General features: G+C 35.1%; 1 protein-coding gene across 1 annotated transcript; it reads left to right on the forward strand.

Annotated features, from left to right (window-relative positions):
• The first annotated feature begins 6182 nt into the window (after nucleotides 1-6182).
• LOC107787858 (uncharacterized) lies at nucleotides 6183-11210 on the forward strand. The gene is made up of 4 exons (XM_016609471.2): nucleotides 6183-6311; nucleotides 6419-6472; nucleotides 6550-6601; nucleotides 10581-11210. Exons 1-4 carry the CDS (start codon nucleotides 6238-6240, stop codon nucleotides 10785-10787), a joined length of 387 nt encoding a protein of 128 aa, XP_016464957.1. The 5' UTR covers nucleotides 6183-6237; the 3' UTR covers nucleotides 10788-11210.
• Nucleotides 11211-12065: the final 855 nt, after the last annotated feature.

A 12065-nucleotide genomic window follows, 5' to 3' on the forward strand; every position in this document is an offset into this window, starting at 1 on the left:
CTACATTTTCTATTGACACTTTTGGGTGAGACTCCACAATTGTACTCGTGGAGGATTTTGTCGTATTAATATTTGTTTGAGCCACCGGTTATGCCTTGGTTGACTATTTCATTCTGTGTCATAGAGATTCTATAGAAAATAGTAGTATTCATATTTGGGTTGTAACTCTATAGTTACTCATATAGTATGCATGAATGAAACTTCTTTTTTTACCTTTATAAACTACACACTGTTTTCTACATTCTGTTGTAATCGAGATTGTTGTTGATAATCCTAACTAGGATAAACCTGAGAGTGCATAGTTTAATCCTTCACCACTTAACTAAAGCATGAGAAGTTTAAGTATTTAAGTACTCTCCTCCTCTGTATCAATGTCTGTTCACTCTAAAACCAGCTCTCTGAGTTATTATTATGATAGTGTTATATTCATATCTATCTGTTAATTACACAAATATGAAACAGTCTTATTAATCTGAACTCGTATGAACATCAATAACTCTTCTATATACATTATGTTAAGATTAAGTTATCCCCTTTCATAAAAGTAGGTCATAGTTATGTTTGTTATAGTTGAATGATAACTGTTGTCAAGCTGAACGTAATTGCCTCATGTTTCGATGTAACTCTCAGTTGCATAATTGAGTTAAACCTGTTTGGTACATAACTTTTCTTGCCTTTAATCCCTTTATGAAATTGATGACTTTGTGAAGTTTACCCTTGTCTTTGTAAGATCGTTTAAAACATCTATGTACAATTGATTTTATATATTATATCTACCCCTGTTTTGGCTTCATGATTCCATACTTTGTTTTGAAATTGTACCCAGTCCTCTCTTTCATGCTAATCTGAACTGAATCTGATTTTTAAATCCAATGAGAAGTTCTTTATTGCTACTGCATGAACATAATGGTTTGCTTAAGGTTAATACTAGTATAAAAATGTGATCCTGTTGAGCACCTTTAGGAACTCCATGGTTGAATCTGTAAGCCTGTAGTCCTACTAAGAATCCTGATAATGTTTTGGTATGTTTGATAACACCTGTAAAAGCTACTTGATTGCGATTGTTTTGTTTGAATCCTTGTTGATGTTTTGTAAGGGTTTCAAGTAGTGTTTTTACATGTGCTAGTGGCAAGCCCTGAGCTAACTAACTAACATAGGGGCATTTGTATGGATGTATATCTGGGTTGTATGTTTTTTCTTAGATAAGATCTCTTAAGTGTTCAGTTCTTTTGGCTGTAACATCAATAGTATTCCTACCTCTATGTGTGTTTGACTTGTTTGACATATGTTTTATTCCTTTAATACTGGAAATGATGTTAAAAATGAAACTAATCGTCTGTCCTTATGTTATTCTGCTAAGGGAAAAGTATATTTCTATGATAGGTTGTATTATGGTAGTTGTTTTATATTGAAAGAGCCTCATTGACACTTAAACCCATAAGGAAAAATGAGTCGTTAGTGGTTAGGAGTATTTGGGAGTAAAGTTTAACTCTAAGTTGGGCTAGTCTCCTTGGCAGACGTATTGCCCTGGGCCTCGGGACCCTTGGGAACTTTGAAGTGTCGGGGATCCAAAAGGGGCATCAATCTTGAGTAAAATTCTCTCCTTAGCCCTTAATTCATTGACACTTATTATTTTTTTAGGCGTTTAGTGTTTAATGACAACGAAAGATTTTCAATATAAATTATTTACCATATATAATCACCACATAAGTATAAGTTCTCATGATATTTGAGCTTTGATAGTTTTATATATTTTCCTTCAATAATTTATTTATGTGTTTGATGCATGATTAAACATATGGAACATATATCTAATGACCTTCTCTTTCTTTTTTTGGACATGTATATTTGTTTGGGCCTGCTGAGTTCCTGAGTAACTCAGGCCCAAGCCCAACCTTGCCATATTTTCAGGGAATCTGAAGTCAGCCGTAGCCACACCTTTTACTGCTGGGCTTGCCTCTTTTAGGCCCAAATACCAGAGTCCAATCCTCTCCTTCTAAACTCCTTTTATTATTTACTGCCTCGTCGCTTTAGTTTACTGCCTTGTCGCACATTGCTGCATCCTTGTTGAAATTTTATCTCACATGTATACAATAATATTGTATTGGATTGAATGCTTTAATTATATCCTATGACATATAAACTTAGGCAAGCCTTAACAACATAGGATTAAAAGAAGAATTATTTAGTAGCTAATCTCCCGCTCGCTAATTATAATTGTTTATATCAATATTATGTTTTTCGTTCACCTTTTTTCTTAAAAGATTTTGAAGCACAAAGCTTAGCAAAGGACGACAACCACACTTTCAAAAGGAAAAATTAGATTAGAAACACAAGCTTTATCTTCAAAAAGGGAATCAAATTATTTCGAAAAAATGAAGTGCTGTCCCCTCAAAGGATTTTCAAAAATAATTTTTTCTTCAAGTCTTCGAATCAAGGTATATTTTAGGCTTACTCCCATCTCATTAGAATAACATACACCTCCATGCTTTAGGAAAGAGCGTTTAAATTTAGTTCTCTTTTTCACATACTTTTTTAAATTCAAACATCCTATACTCCTTTAAAGTTCTTTTCAAGTATATACGTACTAACATTATTTTCCTCTATAAATTCATACCCTTTTAAACTACACCCTCCCTTTGTATGAATTATGTCCTAATATACGATAAGTCATATCTGTAGAACACTAGTTAAGGCATAGTATAAATAATTAATTCTAAATCTAGTCTAAATCCTATGGAGCTACCTCAAGTAGATTTTAAAGAGTGTCTAACACCTTCCCCTTAGAAGAACAAGAACCCTTACCCATAATCTCACCGGTTAGGAGACTAATAGAGAATATGAGTTAATAATTAAATAGGTACCCTAGTATACCTTTAAATATTAGGTGGCGACTCTCTTTCATTAATAACAGAGAAACCACAAGTTGAATTTTGTTTTGATTAGTGCAAAATAGGGTGCAACAACAGTTTCCTTTTTGAATCAATAACTTCTCCGAGAAAGTTAACACCATCGCTATCTTTAATGGATCGAGTCAGTCCTCGTGGAGCGACCTAATATTCAGACCTAATTTTTAACATTTCACACTTGCTCATGATACGCTAAACTCAATTATTACATGAATTTTCAAAATCATATCCAGTTAAATCGTGAAACATGTTTTAAATCAGCATGTAGTGTTCACTTAGTCCCTCTCGATTGTTTACTAAATATTAAGAAAAAAATTTACTAACCAAAAATAAAAAAGAAAAAGAAAGACAATAAAAAAAGATAGAATGCTAATACTCTTTTTTAAAATCATACTTTAATAATTCTTTATATTTTGGATCTCACGGCATGGCCACAGGGCTACGAAGTCACTGCCAAGTAAGGCTATAATAGTTTGTTCGGCAAAACTTCTAAAATCATCTTATTTGAGAAGTGTTTTTTTTAAAAGTATTTTTGTAAAAAATAATTTGTGTTTGACTAATTCTTTTGAAAAGTACTCCTTAGTAGCAATTAGTATTTGACTAAGCTTTTAAAAAATGTTTATAAATGTATTTTTCTCAAAAATGCTTGAGAAGCAATACTCTTTTTCTTCTCCAAAACTGCTTGTGTTTCTACTAAAAAAAAAGTACTTTTGACTTTGTAGAAGCTTGGCCAAAACAGGCTAACTTAGGAAGTCAAGGTCAATGGGCTTAACTGAAATAACAGAAACATTTATGGGCCGTATGTTAAAATATTAAGTTAAGAGGGTCATTGAAGACTTTATTCGTAGATATAATCATCTTAAAAGAACTCATCAAATAGTAACAGCCTTTAGCTGTTAGCGAACCATATAACAGCTATGGAAACTCCAAACACAAATAACGACTACTACTAATCCTCCTATTATTGATTATACAAGTAACAATCTTTCCCAAAAATTTGAGAATATCAATCCCCTATAGCATGTTGTCCGCATGGCGATTAAAGAACCAAAAGATAAACAAATGGCCCTTTCCGGTGAACACGGAAAGGATACCAAATCTACCACCAATCTCATCCCCTCTTTTGATAGCCTAGATCCCACGCCTGTTTTAAACCCACTAAATACTAATCAATTCACTCAAAATGCCAAGAATCCCATCTTCTCTGAGAAGGAGGCACATACTAATCCAAATACTAAGGCAACACTAAGGGTGTAATGTGGGCCGGACCCGGGCCTAAATGGGCCTCGTGGGCCGATCCTAAATGGGATCGGGCTTCGTGGTCCGGGCTTAAACGGTCCCGGGCTTCGTGGGCTTTTGGTAGGAACCGAACTGGGACCGGGATCACGAACTAATGGTCCGGGGCTAAGTGGGCCGGTCCCGGGCCTAAGCGGGCCCAACAGTTCAATTTTTTTTTTTTTTTCAAAAAAAATTGTTATCTAAGGCAATTCCTTGTAAAAACTATATTATATAATTGTGAATTCAAATTTAAACACAAAAATATTGTAAAGAGATATTGTCACGACCCAATTTTCCCTCCGTTGGGTTTCGTGACACCTAGTCTTAGGGACTAGGTAAGTCTAACATTTACTGAATATTAACCATAATAAAGAAAGTCTAGCAGCTTCGACATAGAAATCTTTATAGAATATACTTTTATCCAAAACCGGCGGTACAAGTCATAAGCTCTACAGAGTTTTGCTACAACTTCTAAACACAATTGTATGGAAATAAGTACAACAGTATGAATACAAAATAGGAAGGTGACTCCAAAGCCGACGAACGCAGCAACAGGGTTACCTTGAGTCTCCTCGGCAAGAATTCGCATAGCTACTATCGAACAATACCTTGATCTACAAAAAAAAATGTGCAGAAGTGTAGTATGAGCACACCACAGCGGTGCCCAGTAAGTATCAAGACTAACCTCGGTGGAGTAGTGATGAGGAACAGTCAAAACACCCACTGGTCTAATAAGCAGAGCAAGTATAAGTATAGAAACAACAGAACATAATATTTATATAAAGACTATGCGATATGGCTAACAACACAATAATTGCAATAAGAAAAGAAAACAACAAGTAACACCGGAACACCATGATGAGAACACAGAAAAGTGAACGAAAGTACAACCCAAATCCGAAATCACAAATATAGCAAAGACAAGTCATACTCAGCAACTACGATAATTTTTCACATTGGTCTCAGCTAGCAAACTTCAATCGATTAGTCAAATCCTTCAAGTAATAAAAATGTTTCGAAATATACGTCGTTCAAATAAATATTTTCCAAAAATAGTTCTTTCGAAGTAATTACCTTTCGAGTATAATCTTCTCAAATAAGTAACCTTCGAATATAAGTCACCCTGTGACAACTCATCTCGTAATCATACAATATCGGTCTCAATACCTGAACCCTAACACTTGGCATCCTGTGCCCTCATCACACCACATAATCATACTGATAACTCACGTACCAAATAGAGACATTCTCACATGGAAGACAATAAACAAGGGTGTACGTCTATACTCGACAATACCAAGAAGCCTCCTATCCGATTAGGGTGCTTAGCCCCGTATATGCTTGTGCAAGTTTCCTAACATATTTCATACCAGCTAGTAAGTATAAGGAATAGAACGGACAACACATATAATGTTTACACATGGATAGGATCAATGAAAACCACATCTCAAAACACAGTGATTTTAATAGGGGATCTCCCAGGATATTGTCCCGTAGTCCCAAACGTAAATGTGTAGAGGATCTCCTGTGATATCGTCCCGTAGTCCAAATCGTAAATATGTAGGAGCATATCCCGGAATACTGATCCGTAGTCCCAAAGTATATATTCAGTACAAGGAGATTTCCCGGGATATCGTCCCGTAGTCCCAATTATAAATGTGCAGTAGTCCTAAAGTAAACATGCAAGGGGATCTCCCAAAATACCGTTCCGTAGTCCCAAAGTAAATACGCAGCGCAACCAACAGAAACAACAGTTACAGCACAACAGAAAACTCGTGCATCACCACAATACGTATAACAACAACAATGACAGTAACACTTCAGCTTTGAAAAAAAAGTACTTTTGATTTAGTAGAAGCTTGGCCACAACCAGCTAACTTAGGAAGTCAAGGTCAATGGGCTTAACTGAAATAACAGAAACATTTATGGGCCGTATGTTAAAATATTAAGTTAAGGGGGTCATTAAAGACTTTATTCCTAGATATAATCATCTCAAAACAACTCATCAAATAGTAACAGCCTTTAGCTCTTAGCGAACCATATAACGACTATGGAAACTCCAAACACAAACGCCCAAAAACGCCCGTGCAAACGCCTCCTATTTGACCGGCGCTATGGTTGGGTGTAAGTCTATTCTCTTTTTTTTTTTTTTTTTTGGGTTAGTAAGAATTCGGATATTTTATATGCATAAGAATGGAAAATCTTCATTTGGGTTATTGGTTATCGGGCAGGTTTGATGAGTGGAAAGACCCAGCAGAAGAGGCCTTAGCTGGTGGAAGAGGAATGTGAGTTTTATTTTTATTTTTTCTTGAATAAAAGTTTTTTGTATTTTGTGCTGAACATGAAATTGGTCCTTTTCTAGGTTCTGCATTGTGCCACTTGGTAAAGCTTTCCTGAAGATGGCTAGCCAAACGGTATATAAACAAGATTTCTTCTTTTTTACATGTTTCTGTTTTATTCTCAGTAATTTGTAAAAGGAAAAAAAGTATGTGTTCTCAGTAGTCTAAAGGGTCTGTTTGAATTAAATTTTATACCCTGATATAATCAGTGCTCTGATTAACCTCAAGTTTATTATTAGACTCCCTAATTGGTTACTGTTGAAAAAATCATTCTTTTTAATTATATGGAGGAAACTGATCCATTACCTGATAATTGCTTTTTGAAAATATCCAAATCAGTTTCATCTTTCTGCATCCCTTTTCCTTATAATTATTTTGCAGATTCCAAATATTCCTCCAGTCCCATTTAGTTGTCATGTTTACTAAAACTAGTTACTCTTTTCGTCTTCTTGAGCCGAGGGTCTTTCAAAAATAGTCTCTCTGCCCCTTAGGGTATGAGTAAGGTCTGCCTACACATTACCCTGCCCAGACCCCACTAGTGGGATTTCACTGGGTCGTTGTTGTTGTTGTTGTTGTTGTTGTTGTTGTGTTTGCTAAAACTAGTTATTCTAAAATACTTGTCATTTTAGAAAATCAAGAAAGAACTAATTAATTGTTTCCACCTTTACCCTCACTCTAATAAATGTGGTGAGAGACTAATATAGTGAAAGCAAGAATAGCAATAAATTGAGATCTAAGATTAAATAAGGGCGATTTAGTCAAATTATCCTTTTAAGTAATGTTTTCCCAAGGGGCGGTGGATTGATCTTGCTAAATTCAATCTTCTGTTGCACTTCACTTTATATCGCAGTTGAATTTTGACCGAATAACAGAAGTATTTGTATCTTTGTCTAGTTTGTCTGAGTATTCTGGTGATTATTCACGCTAACTAATAATTTTGAGTGCTACAAGATCTGTATAGATGATCTAATCAATTCTAAAGTTTATTCGGTAAGTTTGTACTCACATAGATTTAGGACATAGGAGAACAGATATCGAGGGCTCGACTTCACTTTGAGCATTGCATAAAACAATAAGAGAAGACTGTTGTTATTATGTGTTTAGATTGTAAAATGCCAAAGAACTTGAGTACCTATTATGTAACTCTTAGAGCTTTCATAAAAACGGTTATTGTTCTTGATAGTTCCTACTTTTAACGAGTGAAGAGGTGACGAGCTCAGTTGGGTAGATATAGCACAATTTATTAATTTTAGAGATGTCAAGCTCATCTTTTGTTACAAGTAGAGCTCAATAGCGCATGTTAGATGCTCAGGGGGAGAGAGAGAGAGAGAGGGAGTATGTGTGTGTTTTTCTTTTTGGGGGGTTGTATAATTGATAAAAAAAACAATTGGGTGTGTATAACTTTTTATAAATATCCAAAAGAAATAACAAAGCCCCCAAGTGTTGCAGCTTTAAACAGATCTATTCAACTGTTAAGAGCAAATTCCTATATAGAAACACATTACTGACCAACAACCAATAGATGAATCTTTACAATAGGACACTCAAAGAAAAGGCACACATTTGCTGCCCTTTCTTTGCCTTCATAATATGTACTTAGAGGCAAATGAAATTTGCCTCTGGAATTTGTATTTCTTACTCACATTTTTGCCTTCTAGATTCATCAATTAACTCCCTTTTTGCCTTTTCTTCTTGCGGTTTTTCTTATTTTACTCGTGATATTTCCTTTTCTATATTTGAGAAACACCCAATTGGTCGAGATAGAGAAAGGAAATTGGTGCATTTCCATGAAAGATAACTAGATAAGGCAAGGTTATGCCTGTTATTTTCCAGAAGAACCTAGCTTTTTGTAGTAATAGGCTTGCTGCTATGATGCTATCTCATAATTCTTTTTTTTTCTTATTGTTTTCTTTTCTCATTACTTTTTTCTCCAAATTCTTTTGCATTAAACTATAATTGGACTGAATTCTATTTCTAAAGTACTGTAAATGTTATATGAAAATGTGAAAGCATTTGGCTCCCCGTAAAGAAGTGTACGGAGGTCAGGTGTATTAATTACCACATCCTTACCCTTTCATTACAAGGACATTGTTCATATGTTAGCTTATGTAATTATTGGAAAAAGAAATACTTGTATCATCATTTCATTCTAAAGGTTTGCTTCTTGTGTGTGTTAATAGAAAGCGAGTACAATTTCAAATTTCTCGCTTATTGCTCTTCTAGTTGGGAATACTAGAAAGTTTGTTGATCCCTTCATGGCTTCATCCAATTCGGCCATCAATTCTGGATAGGTATGGAGTTAATAAAGGACAAAAGAATTATGGTATGTGAAGGTGAATGGACTCAAAAGTGGGATAGGATATCTTTTTAATAATTTGAAAGTTTAGCCCCTAAGCATGGTCTTGTTTCCTGTTTTACTAATGTGGAGTTGTTAAGATATTTGTATTGGATTCTTTTTTTTGATATTTAAATTGCATACTTATTGTAATGTTTTAAAGTTGACAGCGTTCTGGTGTAGTGCAAAATGAAATGATTTGGAATTATCCAAAAGAAACAAAAAAAAAAAAAGTGAAAACTGATGATGTAATTATGGTGTTTATTCCGTATAGTAGTCTCATGGAAGGTCTAAAACTTTGTAGCGTTTTAATGTAAGTGCACTCTTTACCAGGAATTTTTCCACCACACTGACAGAATTATTACTCTTTATCACAAAATGTAATTGGACTCAAAAGTAGGTATATTGTAAATAATTATTTTTAAAAGTTTAGCCTATGAGAAAATGTAATGTGCAACTTATGATGCTTTAGGTATAAAGATCTCTGTTGCAGGAAAGTAGGTGGACTAGAAATGAATGAGGAACTTGAAAAGTGAGGGATAGGTAAGAACCCTCCGCTTCCAACCATTAGGGGTGGGGTACGAGTCACCAATGGAACAAGGAAATGGCCACGATTGGGCTTCTAGGTTGGGGGGATTTGGGGGTTGGGGGTTTACCTGATATAAAAGAAAGAAATGAATAGTGAACTTCAATTGGGAATTGGGGAAGGAGGTTGGTGCATAGAGAAAGGTTTCAAAGGGATCTCTTTGGAGTGATTAGTCACCTTTATGTCTCTTCCGTGTGTGAGGTCATCTGTTTGCTAGACTGATTTGGAATTAGTCAGACATTCAATGTGATGACCAGTTTTAGATCGGTTCCAGCGGCTAGGGCATGCGATAATTTTGGTTGTGGCCGCTACCAATTATGGAACTACATTCAGAAATATAGGGAAAGTTGAGAGCATGGGAAAATCATTTCCATTTTACCTCTAGCTTTGGACTTGGTGGGCAAATAGACGAGGTTGTTTTCTTTCAATTTCATGAAATAAGCAAAAGATATTGACGAATGATTCAAAGTAGGTCTTGGTCAAATTTAAGTTTGTTAGTAGTGTCCTATATTCTTGGATTTGTCAGTAGTAGTTATGGTATAGTTTTATGGTTTACTAGTAGTGGATAGTTGTTGCTTTATTAGTGGTAGTAGTGGTCAGTTTAGTGGCTTAGTGGTCTGTGTATTTGTATGCCTATATAAAGACATGTTTGTTTCAGTTTATTAATTAATAAAGTTAAGAAAATCCAGCACAAATATAGTACTCCATAGCTTTTCTCCTCAGCTTTTCAATTCTGTTGCTTACTTTTCTCAACAAAAGAATGATAGTGATATCTGGAGCTGCCTGAATAGTTAACCAAATGCCACAATGATGATATTTTGTCTGGCCCTCTCCTATAGCACTTTCTGTTTATGCCCCGTGTGATATCTGCCCAATCTGGATCACGGTCCTACAAGGCACAGATTGCGGAAGATTAATTGTTCCGGTTAACTCTTTTAGCTGCTATTATATTTTTTTCTCCACTGTTGTAAGCTTGTTCTAACAATGGCACCCAAAGTCATGTCATAGTTCTTATTCAGCCTTTGTGAAAGTTAGTAATTTTGATAATGTTCCAAATTTCATTTCAAAACAATTTTGACATTTTTCTGCTGCAAAATATCTTTGCTCATTTTCGTTTTTGTGTCTGTTGTTAGATTGACGTTGCTGCCAACTCTGCTGTTAAAGTTCTTGAAAAGCCAGACTTGCTTTCACCTGCAGTGGTACAAGCTAATATCAAGGACCAACTCTATAGAATGAATTCTTCTATGAAGAAACTGGAGTTGGATCTGGGCAAACTTATAGCAAATGTCAGGCCGGAGTTGCCTTGTCCTTCAAATCTCCCTGAAGATAGTCACAAATAAGTATCACCTATCAACACCTAATGAAGGCGCTGACCTTTCTGGTTCTGATCGTGGAAATTCAATCTCAAATCCGAGAATCTGGAAGTGAATTATGACCCTCTTGCTTCAATCTCAAGATGAGGATTATTATCTTTTTCTGGCTTATATAGCATGTTCTGGTTGTTTACAGGCAGAATGGTGGGCAGGCATTCGGAGGTGCCATTGTTCTCTGCTGCCTCCAAGTTTGCAACTGAAGTTCTTGAGAGGCCAATTTGCTTATCATCCTACTGCTGGATGATAAGTAGGATGATAAGGATTTCTAGTTTCTTGTCCAAGTAGATTGAGAGTTCAATCTCTGTATGAAAAACAATGAACGAATGATTTTTTTTATATTTTTTTATTTAAAATTCCTCCCAATTTAGGAGGATCCATAGTGTTTCCACACTTTCCCTCCGGCATGCCTCGAACTTTCCAATTTAGGAGGATCGATAAGATTTCTAGTTTCTTGCCAAAGTAGTTACTCAATTTATATATATATTTTAAAGTAAGGGGTCGTTTGGTATGAGGTATAAGAAGGTATAAGGGTGGTATAAAAATTTAATACCATCTTAATACTCTGTTTGTTTAGCAAATCAGGTATAAGTTATCCCGGTGTTAATTTTAACACCGGGATAACTTATACCTTATAGAAGGTGGGGTAATTAGCATCGGTATAACTTATACCTTCTTCTTAGAAACTATGCAATTGTCATTCTTAATATAACATACCAAACAATGAATAAATAACAATTCCAGCATAATTAATCCCAGCATAACTTATCTCAATATAACTTATACCGGCATAACCTATACCGGTATAAATCGTATTTCAACCAAACGACCCCTAAGCAATCATGGGACCCCACTCCATGAAGGGATGTGGACACATCAATAATCACAACTTAACTAGCAATTGTTCTTAACTTCATCTTCAACTACATATCCAAATAACAGTTTCGAGTTTCGATTATTCCCTAGAGGAATAACCTGTTTGAAATCCAATTGTATAATTGCTACGTGAGATTATTCTTGTTGTGGAGAAAAAATATCACGACCTAAAATTCACTAGTTGATGACACTAAATCCAACCCGCTATGTAAGCCAACTAATAACTATCCAATTTCAATAATGCTAATAAGTCAATTAAACAAAATAAATTATCCGGATCCATTACATTCCCCAAAGACTGGTAGTACAAATCATGAGCTTCTAAGAATAGAGTCTACAAAGCTGACATGAAAATAATACATATTCTGTTTG

The sequence above is a fragment of the Nicotiana tabacum genome, chromosome 6 (genome assembly GCF_000715075.1).
Source record: "Nicotiana tabacum cultivar K326 chromosome 6, ASM71507v2, whole genome shotgun sequence".
Taxonomy (NCBI): Eukaryota; Viridiplantae; Streptophyta; class Magnoliopsida; order Solanales; family Solanaceae; genus Nicotiana; species Nicotiana tabacum.

Excerpts from the sequence above, each read along its gene's own strand:
- LOC107787858 (XM_016609471.2), top strand. The coding sequence starts at position 6,238 with ATGGAAACTCCAAACACAAACGCCCAAAAACGCCCGTGCAAACGCCTC. Across the intron at positions 6,473-6,549 it reads TTAGCTGGTGGAAGAGGAAT|GTTCTGCATTGTGCCACTTG; the intron begins GTGAGTTTTATT and ends GTCCTTTTCTAG. Across the intron at positions 6,602-10,580 it reads TGAAGATGGCTAGCCAAACG|ATTGACGTTGCTGCCAACTC; the intron begins GTATATAAACAA and ends GTCTGTTGTTAG.